Here is a 16,784-nt window from a genome sequence, read left to right as displayed (position 1 = left end):
TGCAAAGAAAAGTATGTGTGTGCTAAAAAAATAATATGTAGGTACAAGAGGTGGGTATAGAAAATTACTGGTGTAAAAAGTAATAGGATTTTGGTGGAAAATATTGACGAAATCAATCTCTCCCTCCCTTTCGTCAAACCTTTTGGCCTGATAAGTGGGGTCTCTGTGAGGAGTACGTTGGGCCTAATCTTGGTGAGAATTGTTTTCAATTGTTTTAACTTTTATAATATAGATCAGGGTGTTCATTCTTTTTTTTTGGCAAAAATTTCCTAAGGACAACGTTGAAAGGTGGCCTTTGCTGCGACACTAAAAATAGCCTGCGGGAAGAGAAGGGCAAATTAGTCATATCCTATGGCTCTTCAATTAAATTGAATTGAATAATGCATGCAGTGTCTTGTGGCAAAATGTAACCGTTTTAATAGTATCTTTCAGCAGTAATAAATTATTTCAGTGGTTCACAGCAAAGCTCACGTTTTAAACAACATCATAGGGCAAATCGCTCCCCCCGGAACTTTAACCCTAACCCTAACGGCGGCGGTGGTAGGTTTGTGGTGGGCCTTCTGCAACACCTCTAATCGAGGTCACGCACCCAACCGCGATTATTCGTGTATTCTTCTCGCTTCAGAACTACCCTTGATTTTGGGCTAATGTTTTTTTTTATCTACGGCCCATAGAAAAGAAATGGTCCAGGAGGCCGACATCCAACGGCCCAGGACATCAACCTTAGCACGTACTCCCTCCGGCAGCGAGTCTTGTCTGCTCACCCAAACCCCCGACCCCGCAGCCTCGTTCAGCTCCGCCGCGCCGCCGCCGCCACCGCCACCGCCCGCCGAACAGCCGCGCCGCATGACCGTAACGCGCGACGCTCGAGTGACCGACAGGCCGAGCGCCGGCGTCGCCTTCTTGGTACTGGTGCTGCCATCGGACAACCGACACCCTGACCGGCCGACGCGGTGACAGGTCCGGCGCGGACGCGCCGCGCGCAAGCACCCACTCCGGCCACGGGGCACCGCGGCACCAGACCATCGCGCCATCCCCATTCACCTGACGCGCAAGCACCCGCTCCGGCCACGGGGCACCGCGGCAACAGAGTATCGCGCCATCCCCATTCACCCGATCACCAGCAGCCAGCAGATCTCCTCACTGGTGAGTTGTGTGTACTCTACTCCATCTCCAATTATGCATCTCCATACGGTTCCCTATTGCAACTTGCAAGTGTAAATCCATCGATTAATTGGTGTATCCATATCATATGAAGTGGTCATCTTAACTATACCATCCTTTTTTCTTGGGTTTTTTGTCTACTGGACACTCCGGAAATGCTGTTTTGTGCACTGCACACTCTACTTGTTGAAATAGTCTGCAGCCCACCGTGAGTTGTAAATTTTGTGCGCTGCACATTGGTCCTATTAAACTACTCATTTGCAGTATTGGAGGTGAGAGAAGATGCCCTAAAAAGACTAAAATGCCGGAACGGGACAACCAAGCTGACAACATTCGAACGCGCGCGGGCTCCGCGCGAAGGCCGGCGCCGTGGCAGATGTGCGTGGAGGCCGGCCGCCGGCGCCGTGGGGCGGCGCAGTCGCCAGCGAACGCGCGCATGCAGGCCCCCAGTCTGGGCGGGCGTTCTCAGCAAGATGGGGGAGCTGCAGAGTGCGGCGGCGGGCAGCGGGCGACGCTGGCGATGGGTGCTTGCGGGCTCTTGCGGGTTTCTCTGGTTGTCCAATGGGCTTCGCCATGTAGATAGCAGTGGCCCACAAATAATTTGCAGCTGGACCGCGGATGTCGCGAACCACGATTTTGCGGGGCGGGTTCGCGGGCTCGTATAAGAACCCGCCCCGCCTGCAACCTGAACTAGCAATAGTTTCTTTCGTTTTGATTACAATTGATCCTTCGTTGACATTTGAAGAGTATTGACCATGAATTATCACATTTCCCATGGATAAATTTGGGGAAAGATAAGTTAGTGCATATCATTTTGTGAACTTGCTTTGTTGTTAGTCCAGAATCAAAAGTTGTTTAGCTGTGAAAATATTACTAAACCTTCCATCTGTTTCAACTAATATAGTTCAGGACAAAAACAGCGTCATAGTAATTTATTTCATTATGGCATTTGCCTGTTTTTTAGAGAGGGATGTTGGGTTTCATTATTAAAAACGTGGTGAAGTAGAGCTACTCACCCAGGAATGCCAATGGCATCACAGGGACTCTAGTATGACAACATGGCAAGCTTGATAATAGTTTAGAATTGACTTTAAATTTCTGTTCAAACTGCTAATGTTTTCATAATCATTTCATTTTGCAGGTAATTGTGTAGTTGATCTGATTTAAAGAAAGTCTTTGAGAACTCTATTACATCATGGAGTCGTTAGTCAAGCAAGAGACACAACCGAAGCCGCGGCTCATTGTCCGCCTTGGCATATTTCTTGCATCTCACCACATTCTCTTCAGGTTCATCCTCATTTCTCCCTCTTATTGCAGTCTAAATGCTTCCTTTAGTCCTTTCTTATTCCCTATCTCACTCTTCACCATTTTCGGGTCAGTGTTATTTGCTGCTCTGCGGGTATTATTGCGCTCCTCCTCCTCCCTTCACTTGCCAAAAATACATACCTCTCGGAGAATGCTCTTATACCGGGTAAGTTACCCTCTAATCTATTTTCTTTCAACTGCGATCCTATGAATGCATATCTGTTATTGCTACCACTGGTACCTCTTTTTTATGCTCTTCCTGGTGCTCTTGGTGGGTTTCATCTATAGGCTACCGCAACTTGCTTGGAACTAAATGGCTTTGTTGTTTGTTCTTTGTTGATCCTACAAATGCATACGTCTGCTGTTGTTTGTCACCATGAAGGGTGCACCTGTCTCATGGTGTTCCGTGCTGATCTTCATATGTATATAACGCCCCAAAGACCGAACGACTCAGATCCACTCACACGCTGGGTGTATCACACATGGCCACCAACCAGCTTAAGCTTCATCCTTGCTTAATTCGAATTGGGGCACAATGTCACATTCTAGATATGGTAGATAATGTGCATTGAAGTGTTCTTGGCATGCTTTGCCGAATCCTTTTATTAAAGAAACATATCAATATTGCTCAGTATCCTGGTCATTGGGTATTCAGCATAGCTTTGGGGCTCATTGAATATGCTGTATCATAGTGGGTTTTCATGTTTATTATCCCCCCGGTCTATTAATTTGTGTGTTTAATGTACAAAAATTGCATCGATATAGATTCATGTTTGAAGGAATTTTGAAGTATGTTGATTTTGTAGCAATTGACAATAATATTGAAATAGATATTATGGGTCAAAATTCAGTTTTGTGACTTTCTCCTAAAAGCATAGGTCTTACGTCCATGGACGAAGTGAGTATTAAATTGTGAAGATAAATTATTCACATCAGTTACGTTCGCAGGAAAATTATGTATTTTAATAAGCTACTATAGCAGGCTAGCATGGTATAGTTTCTTATAACCACGCAAGGTGAACAAATCTCGATAAATAATAATCGCATCTTCTTAGAATGAAGCCTGGGGGTGGGAGTCTCCTCCCTTAGTCGAGTTTTCATTTTTTTTAAATAAATAATAATGGCATGCTTTTCATTTGGAACTCTTGTTTGGAACTTCTGTGCACAAATGATCTCTAAAAATTAAGCTTTGTATGTAGGTTCTGCTACTCCATTATTTTCTACTGAAGATGCCATCGAAGCAAACAGATTTATGAAAGGAATTGAAGCTGCGGATGGGGATTCGATAGGTGGCATGTATGTTGCTCTGTATAGAATTGTCTTTTTCATGTGTAGCTTCCCTCATGCGATAACATTCGTCTGCATCAATTTTTGTATACATAAGTTGTATAGTTCTATTGTTTTATTAGTTGAAAATTTCAAGCCTGCTGCTGCATTCTAACTGTGTTAATAGACAAAGATCTTATTTTCAGTTTTCATAAAAACGAGAGTACAAGTTTGTTCTGAGTTAAGTTGATTAATTAAAGTCGCATGTAAATGAAAGTGCACACTTGAATCATATGACAACAAGTCAAGCAGTTAGTACAATCCTAGATATTGAAGAGTAAATGGATTTATCTGATTTTACTTCAACCATATTTTTTGTTTTATGTTACAGAGATATGGCAAAATTCATTGCCCAGCAAATGGAAGAACTGGGTGCAGAAGTATGTTACCATAAGTTCCTCCCTCATAGCAAGCATTTTCATCCTCTGAAGTTCTTCACCTCCATGTCAAATGACATGGCAATTCAACCTAATGGCACCTACACCAATTTTGGTATAAACACTGTTGGCATTATACGAGCTCCTCGAGGCGATGGTAAAGAAGCAATAGTGCTGGTTACTCCTTATAATTCTCAGAGAGTTCGCTCAAATGAATTATTATCCCTGGCCCTTGGTTTCTCTGTGTTCTCCCTCTTAAGCCGAGCAGCATGGCTGTCCAAGGATATTATGTGGCTATCCGCAGACTCACAGTTTGGAGAGTATGCTGCAGTCTCTGCATGGTTAAACCAGTATCATAATCCTGTATTCCCGAGTCATTCTGTGATATTAGATACCAAGATACATGGTGCGGACCATATATATGATGGCAATGCAGAAGAGACAGAATTTGAGGCTTTCAAACGTGCTGGAACAATGGCTGCTGCTCTCATATTTAAAGTTGGTGAGACCAGGAGATATGGTGACAGAGATAGTGTTACGATGTATGCAGAGGCATCTAATGGACAAATGCCAAACCTGGACCTTCTGAATGTCATACACTATTTAGCTGTTCATAGACAAGGTTTCCGTGTGAACATTGCGGCATTTAGTTCTTTGCTGAGCTCTGCCTGGCTTAGGGTTATTGCTGAATTTTTTCATACTCTTGGGACTGTGTTAAGAAAAATAAATCCTGACTGGAAGCTTGATATTGCAGTCCCTGATTATGTGGAGGGGACTGCAAACCTAGCTAGCTCTATATACAACCAGGTAACTGGAACCAATTGTTCCTATTTCACCTTAAATAACACTTTCATTTGTAACTCTACAATCCCTTCTTAATTTGGTTTCTGTGATGCAGGCTATGGGAGTGCCCACAGGATCCCATGGCGCTTTCCGGGATTATCAAGTTGATGCGGTTTCGTTAGAATTTACACCAACATTCAATGTCAAGAATGAGAATGCTAAATCTTTATTTCTTCTAAGGGGGGGAAGGTATGCTCCTGCTGTGTTTCAATTTTCTTGTTCGGAACTGCATTGTTGTTAGAGCATAAGAGGCATCTTGTGATTGTTGACTTGTGATGAATAGTTGACTAGACAACTTTGCATAAGTGTCGTTGTGTGTGTTCGCTAGTCTCACAAATCATTACAAAACATTTTGTGAGGGTTGGCAGGTTATAACTACTCTAGGCTTGCCATTCTTATTAGTCTTATTGGATAACTTAGGCCATTTGAACTTTGCCATGCGTTTTGGGCATGCAACTGTTTGTTCCAGAACTTCACAGCATTTAGTATTATCTGCACAAGTTTGTTAATGTGCGTACAGCAACTTCCGGAGTTGTATAATCTCCTCAGAACATATAGCATAACAGAAAATTGTTTTGTTTCCAACATGAGCTTGCAAGTTCCTTACAGAAAATATACTTAGATTTAGGTATTATACGTGCCTCCGGACCATTTGCAGCTGCAATATTTTATTAAAGTGTTAGCATATGTAGCCTTATCGATGATGGTAGAATAGAAGTTATGTATCAAGAATAGGTGGGAGGAATGAAAGTGTTGACATGAACTGGTAAACTTGGAGGAATACCAGAACAGATTGGTATTGGCCACAATTTTTTTCATGACTAAACCCAATGAAAAATGTGCATGGATGGCTTGGTGTTTGTTGCACTGAATTGAGCCACAGGAACACTGTCACTTCTATGTTGCCGCTGCATGAAAATCATGGCATGTTAACAGCTTTGCTTTCATTTTCTGCAAAAGTTGCTCGATCTGCATTGTAAAGAGAATATAGTTTATCATGGCCATGGCACTGGCAGAGGTTTTTAACATGTTTGGACATCCATTTGGTTCAGGTTAGTTGAAGGAGTGGTGCGTTCAGTAAATAATCTGCTTGAAAAGTTCCATCAGTCCTTTTTCCTCTACTTCCTTACGGCTCCAAGCAAGTTCATTTCTGTTGGTGTGTATATGATTCCGTTTGCACTCCTTTTGGCACCCCTCCCAATAGTTGCTGCTGCTCTTGCTGATGGCAGTAAAACCATGAAAAAATTGGCAGAGAAGTCAATAGGTGACAGTAAAACAAATGGGAGCGCTGATTTTCTGCACAGTAAGGGTGGATCATGGAAATGGCTTCAAGCTGCAAAAGTCTTGCTTGTTATCCAACTCTGGGCAGTTCTTGTTTCACTACTTCCATATTACATTACTCAGATCCCTGATGCCGCACCGATACAAAGCTCAGTGATCTGGGCTATGCTTTCCATCGTCATACTGATTGCACTTTATATCATGTCGGGCTCACCATACTCAGCCGGTGTTGAATGGAAACTTCTGAAAGCTACAATGATCACTTCCATCTCCATTGGACTCGGGCTCATGTCGATCATAAATTTTGCCACAGCGCAGCTTGGGGCTCTGATATTGATCCCGATGTGTCTGTCTTCTCGGCCTCTGAAGGCATGCTCTGGGATGAATTTCTTTCCTCGTGCAGTACTGTTGGCTTCAAACATAACTCTTGCCGTGGTGGGTTTTCCTCCAGCTGCATTGTTGATTATGAAAGGGCTGTCCAAGGGGTCCTGGACGGTAGACATTGGAGAGTTCTGGGTTTGGATGGAGTTCTTGTGGGAGTGGAGCAGCGCGACATATCTGTACCTATTTCTTGTCCATCTCCCCTGCTGGCTGTTGTGCATCCATGTATTGCTTCACCCATGCAGCCAATCGGAATTGAAGATGAAGCAGGAGTAGCGTGTGGTCTCTAGAATCTTTTATTTTTCATTTTGAAAGTGTAGACAACAGTGTAGAGGATATTTCTGACTTTCACTACTTTTTATCTGCCGACTATTTACTTGGTCGGCATAGTTCGGAACTTTTTTCGCAATGTATACTACCTTTTGTAAGAGCAATGGACACTTGGTCGGCAATGTAAAAAAAAAAAAGATCACGATGTATCCTATCTTTCGTAAGCCGCACTGGCAGGGACAGTTTGATGCCAGTTTTTTGCAAGCTGCTGGTGTTTCCTCAGCTCGTGAACGTGCACCACATCTCAGTAGAAATGCAAGTGCCATATTTGAGAAGTGCTCGTCTTTGTAGAACAGAACATAAGTTTTTTATGTGCAAGTGCTAAGAGTTTTTCTTATGGTAAGTCTAAAGTAACAAACAGGTCGACCAAACCAGGAGAGTAAGAGACGTAACTGTAATTTAATCCACGAAACAATATTGGATACATTATAATGAGAACTGCTCAAGACAAGGGGATGTACGAACTACCATGGCAACCAGGAAAAAGCACATATGCCTCGTCGTACCATCTTACTCGAAGTGTATGCCAAACGGCTAATAGCCCAATGCATCCGAAGACGCAGCAAGTATCCTGGTAAAGTTGTTCCAAACAAATCCAGAACATATGAGTAGCAGGAGCCCCTTGAACTACTGAACTAGAATTCTAGATCAGGCCTTGCCGCTGCAGGTCAGTGTAGGTCTTCTTGTTGTAGATGTTGCCCTCTTGATCTTCATACTCTTCTTCCAGGTCTGGCCGCCACTTGTTCAGCCCTTGACGCGCTTTTATTTTTTCCCAGAGCACTTCCGCCTCCTGACAGCCGAAGTTAGAAATGTTATGAATATGTACATACAGAACAGCCATCGTTGAACAACTCAGGTTTGCATCATGCATGCCAACAGCACATAAATCAGCACAACGGAGAGTATAAAAGCAAAAGCCAACACAAACAGGGGCAAGCAAAAACACTATACCAAAATATTTACATGAGAAGAAACTACAGTTTAAGCATCAACAATAATTCCAAGCAAGAAAAACATATCAACAAGACAAGATGATGTACCTTGATTGATGTGATTTCATTGAAATTCTTAGTATTAGGGATGCCAAGACATCGCATCCCATGCTGATGACGCCATTCTTTGAAATGACGCTCATAGGCCCTTCGTCCCCAATAACTGTGGTTTCCACATATCTCACACTTAAATTCCTGATCAAAGCAAAACAGTTAAAAACATGTCAATGGTACAGTAGCAAATTTAATGAAGGTCGCTCAGCATAAAGAGAAGGATGCCTTGATGTTCAAATGCAAGGCATTCTTGAAAGTGGAAATATGAACTACTAACAAGCATTAGCATGTGATTACACAAAAATATAATTCAGATGTATCACATTATAAACTCGTATCCAGTTAGTTTAGAAACAGAACATTTTGCAGCTCTAGACTGGGCCAAGTAAAAGAACACATAATTAGGTTGAAAATATTTATAAATAACAGTACAGAGATTACTGGCAAATATTAATATTATGCTGAAAACTTAATGAATGTTTAATAATCATCCAATACCATAAAGTTTTTTTTAGAGCTCCAATAACATAAAGTTAGTGTTAGTTATTGACAGGGTGATCAGAAAATTTGTTGCATCAAAGAATGGCATGTTTGGCTTCATAGTTGTGAAGTGATGACTGATTCATTCATACAGGATGAACATCTTTGTTCATATGGCATGTGAATAGTCGATCAAAAGTTCCATTAAGTGAGCATCGGTGACTAGTGGCTACTAGAGGAAAAAGGCTACTATTAAAAATAGTAACTCGAAAAGGAAGGTTCCCAAAGATGCACTGAGAAGACTATTTTACCTGCCCAAGGCCATGTAGCTTGTATAACCAATAGGGGATAGGCTTGCCATCCCAACCCATCGGCAATTTGAGAGGGTTGTAGATTTGTTGCTCTTCATCATCACTCTCAGTGTCAGCCTGTACATCCTCCTATAGAAAAATATATAAGCCAGTAGTTAATAAACTGAGTATTTTCCTTCTGTTAAAGAAAAGACAAAGACACAGTAAAAAGTTCAACCAAGTCATGAGCTCATAAAGAACTACATTCTAAGGAAAAAACATCCAATCACTATTATAACATGTTACTAACAGGACTCGCATAGATATAACATGACAGACTTGAAACTATATGCAGTTTAATCAGTATAGTATTAAATTAGATAACATCAATCAGCAAATCATATGGAGTAATAGTAAAAATATGAAAAATGATTCACTACACACTGTATGGAATGTTTCAAAACAAAACATAAAACACATAAAACAGAGAGCAGCCAATGAATTCTGTATAGCTTCAATAACTAACAATAACCAGTCAGAGCACTCAATAGCATATTTGATTGAATTCAAAAACAGGACAAAGACGAAAGATATCATAATTGTTCCAATCACCGGTCTGAAATGCACAGCCACGATGACCTTGATGTAGGCCGCTACAAGTGTGTTTGCAGTAATACCTTGAATATACATGCATAGTGGGTAAAATTTTGAAGCTTAGCAGTTTAGCAGAATTTGAAAAGTTGCAAAGGTCTTTACAGTGGGCCAAAGAAAAAAAATGGTGTTTTACATGCCCCTTATGAACTTTTTTTCATCCTTTGAAAGAAGCTTTTTGTGACTTGATTCTTCAAAAACTTGTGTTTCAAATATATATGATATATTTGGAACTCAACAGTTTTGCTGTGTTATTTTTCTTATAATGCATATTGCACTCACACATGTAAATATTTATATTTATAAATCATTAAAACCGCTGCAAATCGCGATATGCCAAACCCGCAATCACTGAATCAGCAGCATAAAACAAAGAAGGAATAGCAAGTTCTGGACTATGGACAAATATGACCCATTAGGGACATCCGTACAACGAATTCCAGAAAAATGCAAACACAACAGTGAAGTTGCTGATAAAGTGATAAGAGAGAAGTTACCTCTTCCCGTTCTGCTTCCATCTCTTCATATGTCAAAGTGAGTTTCTTCTCAGCATTTTCCTTTGTCCGCACAAAGACCTACATGAAGATTGTTAAGCAGGTTAAATTTGAAAGAACAATCGTAGTCCTTACAATAACGAGGCTTCATGTACCAAGAAAGTGGATCATGCTGGAATCATATTGTAAGCGCATGTGACGGTATCAGTGAGGTGCACATACACGGTGTTAATTTCTACTGTTCTTGGTAGGTGCGCGACAATAGCACAGAGCACTTTTAGAGAAACCATGCCATCATAGCTCATCTTTTCACTTCACAAGACGCTCCGCAATTTTTGAATTTTGTGAGTTGGTATTTGAAGTTTGCTTGGATTTACGAACGGGTTGCTTAATTTTATGAAAAACCTTGCAAATAGTAGATTTTACTCGAATAGAACAAACAAATTAGCTTGTTTTAACTAAAAAACCCAGTTGAGCAGGATACTCCGTTCCATGTTGTGGTATTGTGATGTACTACTAATCATTTTTAACTTTACAAACCATTCAAGCGCATTGTTTTCAGTTATGCTAATATCAATGGAGCTCTTGGGACAGGTTATAGTGGTAGAGAGTTCACATGCATGAGATGAATAGATGAGAACATGGAAACCTACACAGCACATGCATGAGGCACTTAACTATTTCAGGAAAAGTTTATAATCATACTACTACCCATGACTACAATTGCAGTTTGAGGAACACAGAATGACAGCATACCACACACATACAGATCCCGGACTTCTAGACAAGACCATCTTTTTTGTTTTACACATGTTCAGCTTATAAAATAACAAAATGGGTTGAAGGATTGACTGCGTTTGTATGAGTGCGAAATATACCATTGCATCAAGAACGACACAAAAGTATGCACACAGGGAGCAGGGAAGACCTGACCTCATCTAGGAGCTCACAGAGGCGCCTCATCTTTACTTCCATCAGTGCGATTTCCTTCTTCAAATCATCCTTGAAATTATTGCCATTGGAAGCTGTGTTTGAGACATCTTTAGTACGTGGAACTTTGGCAAAATGCTTCCGGTCCAGCTGTTCCAAAGGTGTATGCTGCAAAACATAATCAACAATAAGTCAAAAGAAATGATAAATCATCAAAAGATCAGCTGAATATACAGTAGCACAAGCATTTCTAAATCACCTTCAACAAGAAAAGCCGCTCTGCACGCTGTTGAACAGTACCACCACTCTTCAAACCACGAGCAGCTAAAGCCTAACAAAATGTAAATACATCAATAGAACTCATGCAAACCAAGTCAATGATGAAATAATCTACATGAACAGACAGCAAAAGAATGCTCAGCAATAGTACAGCGCTGCAAGAATAACCTGTTTCAACTTTGCTGGACCAAGCTCAACAAGTTCTTCCACTGTGCTGTAGTAATCAAGGTCTATTTCAGGCTCTTCTGCCTCAGATTCCTTTTCTGTGCTTCTATTTCCCCAACCAGGTACTTCTCCGTTCATCCATCGTTCCTCAAATTCACTTTCCAACTGGACAAGAGCACACATAGTGTGTTATTTGCACATAGTAAATTACGTGAATGTGACGATGCTACACTATTCAACAAACAACTAAAACTCATAATAAGCAACTCCAAAATGAATTTAACAGAGCAACATCATAGTGAAAAGCGGTATGAAAGTACTAGTTTCTCAAAGTGCAACAGTACATCATCGCATAAGCCTGTGTGGAACACAAAGGGAAGATAAGATAGTAAAAATGCTGACCTTAGAAAAAATCTTCTCAATATCCTGCAATGGTTCTGTTCGATACATAAATGACGTCAGGTATTCCAGAATGTGTTCCAGGTATTCTCTGTATCGCCTGTCAAGTTAAAGAAATGAAAGATAAACAGTATTCATTATCCACATCCCACTTGTAGAAAAGAAAAAAAAGAATGACGAATTTTCAACAGGCAAAAATACAGAGAAACTATTTTACTATTCACATATATGGAACACATATCACCCTACGATCCCACCATTCTAGGGCTTGCTCTGTTTGAAGGGGATTGAAGAGGATTGGATGGGGTTGGAGGGATCAAATTCCCCTCAATCCCCTCCAATACCAGATTGTCAGAGGCGTAGCGGCTGCGAAGGAAGTAGTCGTGCGAGGGAGGAGGGCGAGGCCGGAAGGTCCGGCGGCGGCGTTGCTGGACGCCGTCCAGAGGTCCGGCGTCCAGGGTGTGCGTGGCGTGGAGGCAAAGAGAGAACGGGAGAGATTGATCTCAATCTCCAGTTGGTTTTCCATTAGCCAAGAGTTTAGGCCTTAATAGGCGCATGCTAAACAACCACGCTACAAACCAGCCAACAAGGCAACTAAATGCTCCTACAATTACTGAAATCAAGCGCTAGAAACATGGCGCTGGAAACTCCCGTGAAAGGCTGATCCACGCGCCCCCTTAGCCACGCGCTTGCCTCCTCTGGTACTGGATGCCGACCATAACACCATCAGTCCCCTTCACAAGGGGGTTAACCGAACAAGGCCCTAGGTAATTCACCGGCAATATCCCTCACCAGACTACCACCAAAAGAAAAGAAAAGAGAAATCAACTGAAGGTGCATATGGCATACACATACTAGAGAAGCCCATGCCAGGAGATAATATGTTTTTTATCATAGAAAACACATATCACATACCTTGTAAGTTTATGACTCTGCGGGATCTTCTCAATCTGGGAGAAACTGCCAACATAAGCCGAGTATTCCATTGGTGTTCCGAACTTGGAATTTATAAACTCATTATAAAGCTCATGCAAATCTAGGTAACGGCCAAAAGCTTCCTGTCAAATTGAAGAATCAGACCATTAGCAAATGCAAATATAACTACCCCGAAAACAGTAAAACATTGACACCAACGATGCGTTGAACATGCAACAAGATGTAGCAGGAATAGAACTACAAGGAAGTGCAGGCCATAACAGGAACAATGCTTAGAATAATTGTCAAGCTATTGATCATGCTCCACCTCAGTTCAAATCATTGCCTAAATCTTACCATCCACACCACCGAGATCCTACAAGAGGAATCAAACAAGCCTGCAGAAATTAAAGTACACATATCACAACGCAGGTACCCTCAACTTCAAGACTACTGTAGTGAAACGAAAGAAAAGGCACTAATGGACTCAATGATTTCATCAGAACTATATCGATGATCACCTAACTAGCATTGGTTAACACAAAGACTGAATGCAGCTTTATTACCATCAGTTCAACTTTGCTTTAAAAATTATTATTATAAAAATAAGTATCCAGATAAATTGCCACAATTTTAAAGGCTGGAATAGCAGAGGGTAGCATTGAAGGCATACAAAGTACAAATCACCAGCGCAAATGAATGCAAGTAACAAGTTATTCAGATGAAACATGGTATGCTTTATAATACAAAGTTACATAAATTTCAAGCAAAGCTACAAGCTAAAAAGAAAGTGACAATACCTCCCCGGTGAATTCAATAGCTGGTTCCTCCTTTAGAAGCTCTTCATAATCATCAGTTGTACTGACAAAACGGGCTGAAGGGTTTCGTCTATGATAATCACGGATCTGCAAACAAGCAATAAAATATGCTAAGGAGAAAACTCACACAAGAAAACTAATAAAAATATAGAGTTAGCATAGGCTAGATATTTGCTGATAATGGATAATTTGCTAATGGACTAGCACAGCTTCTTTAACAATAACATTTTTTTTGTGCATGACATGTCTACCACAGACCAGGTAAAGCACGAACACAGTACAAATCTCATAATAACAGGGAAACTGAGCAGCATGCGGTCAGTTTGATTCCTGAGGCTTAATACAGCAAAAAAAATGATGCCTGTCCCCAGATATTTTTATTCTTTTTAATCCGATGCATGCAAGATATCCACTTGCCGCGAATCATTTTGTTATCCAATTGTATATTTGGGTATTCATGTGAGTCAATTAGTTAAAAGGCACCTTCATTGAAAATCAATACCATTTTCTTCTATTGATACGTATATGAAAACATCAATATGCATATTTGGCATAATACCATTTTCTTCTATTGATACCTTCATGTACATGTGGGTATTCATGTGGGATTTAGATTTCTTCTAAAAATATTATTTGGCAGAATAATTACTTTTACATGTGTAAATATATAGACTTTCTAGCATATTTGACATTTATGTACATAAATATGCATATTTTAATGTTACTATGCCAAACCGTTTAGGCCGTTTAACTCCGTCTAAACACCGTTTAAACGAGCTAAACACTAAACAAAGGGTGACCGACTGTTTACCGTTTAACGTTTAGGAAAACATTGCTTTTGTCACAATCAGGCAAGCAGCTACGCTAGGATATTTACCTCTTTGAGCCTTTCATAGTACTTGCTAAACAGTAAAGTTTGCGTGGGTGCAGTAAGATGTGTGTTGATCTCGTCCTTCCTTGCATTGTCCTTGTCCTCATAGATTTCCACCTAAACAAGACATAAGCAGCATTAGCAAAAATGAGCCATCTTCTGGAAGTTCTTCACTCGAAACGAAAGGAAGGGAACGAGGACAGCACAGAAATAACCCGCACAAAACCTCCAACACAATAACACTAGCACAGTTGCACCAACAAAGCAAGAGCCTAGGGGCATGTTTGGATGGATGTCAGCGTCTGCCCAGCAAAATTTTGGTCGTAGACCATGGCCTAAAATTGTGTTTGGATTCATGTCATGATTCAGCTGCTCCGGCTCAGTTTATTTTTGCGTCCCAGCACGGATGATTTGGCCGCCAAATATCAACCAGCCAGTAGTTTGGCAGGGCCAGCAGGGGACTGCATCCAAACGTGCTGTAAATCCCATCTACCCAGATAGAAGTCGAAGATCCACATGATTTGACATGCAACAGAATGATGAAAACAAACAAATTTGTGGGAGCCGGATCTGTAATTCACAGACACTCAGAACCCAACCGTAAGCGAGCATCTCGATTCAGCGGTGAGGCAAATTTTGGCCGCATCCAAACCTAAACTAGCTAACAGAATCACTTCAGCCAGCGGACGGAATATAGTAGCACAGACCGGGAATGACATCAGAGCTAATAGGAAGGACGTACGAGCTTGTCGGAGGTGGAGACGACGAGGCCGAGCATGTGGCGGACGCGGTGGGACTGGAAGAGGCGGTCGCGCGAGTTGGCGGGGTCCCGCTGCAGCTCGCGCACCGCGAGCCGCTCCAGGCTCTCCAGGTCCTCGTGCGCCGCCCGCGTCGCCTCCAGCACCGTGGACGCCATCGACCTCCCGCAGGGCTACACCCTCCCCTCCTCCGGCACTTGCTAGCAGAGGCCGCGTGCCACTCGAGCCGCGCCGCAGAGAGGCGGGAAGGGGGGGAGTCGCGCTGGGCAGCTAGGGTTTTGGGGGATTTCGATTTCGCGGTCGAGGGCCGCGAGGACGACGACGAGACGGAGGCGAGTGGGGATCCGCCTTTGCCCCTGCACAAGATGGGCGGTGGGATGGAGAGCCGTGTACGGTTCGGATGCGACCGGGCGCTGTGGATAGGCGATGTCGGCCTGTGCCTGTCCGGCTGCCATTTCATGGGCCAGTTTCTTCCCGCCAGCGCGTTCAAGGCCCATGTTGGCAGATGTTTAAGGCCCAGACAAATCAGAGCCCTGAGTTTTTCTGAGCTTGGGCCAGTTTGATAGATCAGTCAGGTTGAGGAGGAGAAAATTCCTACCCCGATTGTTCCGGACTCGCAGTCGCAGCAGTTCAAAATAAATCGGACGTAATACTCCTACTACCAGTAGCCTTTTTCAGGTGCTCGCTTATTACAATTTAGAAAAGCGCGCCGCGGCAAGACGGCAAGGGCGCAAGGCTCCATCATGAGAGTCCCATGAGGCCATGACAACACGTGCCACCAGCTCCGTTGTTTTCAAGAGGGACGCGGCCGCGAGCAGCGGCTCGGGGCGCGGTAGAGGGGAAGGGGACCGACCGGCAGCAGCGGCGGCATCGCTCCGCGCGCGAAAGGGACGCGCGCCGCGGCCCTTGGGCGTCGGAACGGGCCGTGGAGCCCTCCAGCCGCCGCAGCGGCCGCGCGCGCCTCCCGGCTCCCGTGCCCGTGCTGTTCTCGCCTCTCTTTTTTTTTACGCGGACGTCTCGATTACCTACTGTTACGTACGGGCTTACGGCGGCATCGCCGATCCCGCGCTTTAGGGCCTCTTTAGTGAAAATTTTTGGGTTTGGATACCGTAGCACTTTCGTCATTATTTAGTAATTAATGTCTAATCATAGATTAATTAGTCTTAAAAGATTCATCTCGTCATTTACAATTGAATTGTATAATTAATTATTTTTTCAAATACATTTAATACTTTATGCATGTGTGCAAAAGAACTGCCTTGTTTATACTCGCTCTAGTGCGTGGAAAGAAGCGAGGCCATGGCGAGGAAGCAAGCGATGACGCAACGGGGACGGCGACGGGATGCGTGCGTCCCGTTCCCGTGGGCGCCGCGCCGCGCGCCCTGGGAGACACGGGGTGGGGAGGAAAGCAGGCGGAGGAGCGCGTAGGCGTTGCCAGGTCGCGGCGTCCGTCCGTTCGTGTCCACCGGGGGATTGCAGGAAGGAGTGAGCAATTAGTCTGCATGCATGCACTGCTCAGGTAAACGTTGCGAAAACTATGCAGGCAGTGGTCTGTGGGCTGTGGCCGTCCAACCGGGGGTAGCCTTTGACTTGGGGGGTTAAGACTCTCCACAATGTTGGCTTTGAGTGAAGAGAGAGTGTTTGGACATCACTTCTAACATTGCAGTTTGTGATGCCTAAG

General features: G+C 43.0%; 2 protein-coding genes across 2 annotated transcripts; one reads left to right on the top strand and one right to left on the bottom strand.

The window, feature by feature from the left end:
- Positions 1-732: 732 nt before the first annotated feature.
- LOC120675271 (glycosylphosphatidylinositol anchor attachment 1 protein-like) lies at positions 733-7,211 on the top strand. Its single transcript, XM_039956395.1, has 7 exons — positions 733-1,146; positions 2,306-2,451; positions 2,544-2,635; positions 3,669-3,765; positions 4,127-4,979; positions 5,071-5,204; positions 6,068-7,211. Exons 2-7 carry the CDS (start codon positions 2,360-2,362, stop codon positions 6,951-6,953), a joined length of 2,154 nt encoding a protein of 717 aa, XP_039812329.1. The 5' UTR covers positions 733-1,146; positions 2,306-2,359; the 3' UTR covers positions 6,954-7,211.
- Positions 7,212-7,382: 171 nt separating this feature from the next.
- On the bottom strand, positions 7,383-15,531 carry LOC120675272 (splicing factor SF3a60 homolog). The gene is made up of 12 exons (XM_039956396.1): positions 15,088-15,531; positions 14,352-14,462; positions 13,457-13,561; positions 12,657-12,799; positions 11,745-11,841; positions 11,346-11,507; positions 11,158-11,229; positions 10,902-11,066; positions 9,972-10,049; positions 8,845-8,973; positions 8,048-8,194; positions 7,383-7,797 (listed from the first exon to the last, which is right to left on the bottom strand). The coding sequence occupies exons 1-12, from the start codon at positions 15,259-15,261 to the stop codon at positions 7,651-7,653; spliced, it is 1,530 nt and encodes a 509-aa protein (XP_039812330.1). The 5' UTR covers positions 15,262-15,531; the 3' UTR covers positions 7,383-7,650.
- Positions 15,532-16,784: the final 1,253 nt, after the last annotated feature.

The sequence above is a fragment of the Panicum virgatum genome, chromosome 5N (genome assembly GCF_016808335.1).
Source record: "Panicum virgatum strain AP13 chromosome 5N, P.virgatum_v5, whole genome shotgun sequence".
NCBI lineage: Eukaryota > Viridiplantae > Streptophyta > Magnoliopsida > Poales > Poaceae > Panicum > Panicum virgatum.
The sequence above is the reverse complement of the archived record's forward strand: the minus strand, read 5'-3'. Positions and strand labels throughout refer to the sequence as shown.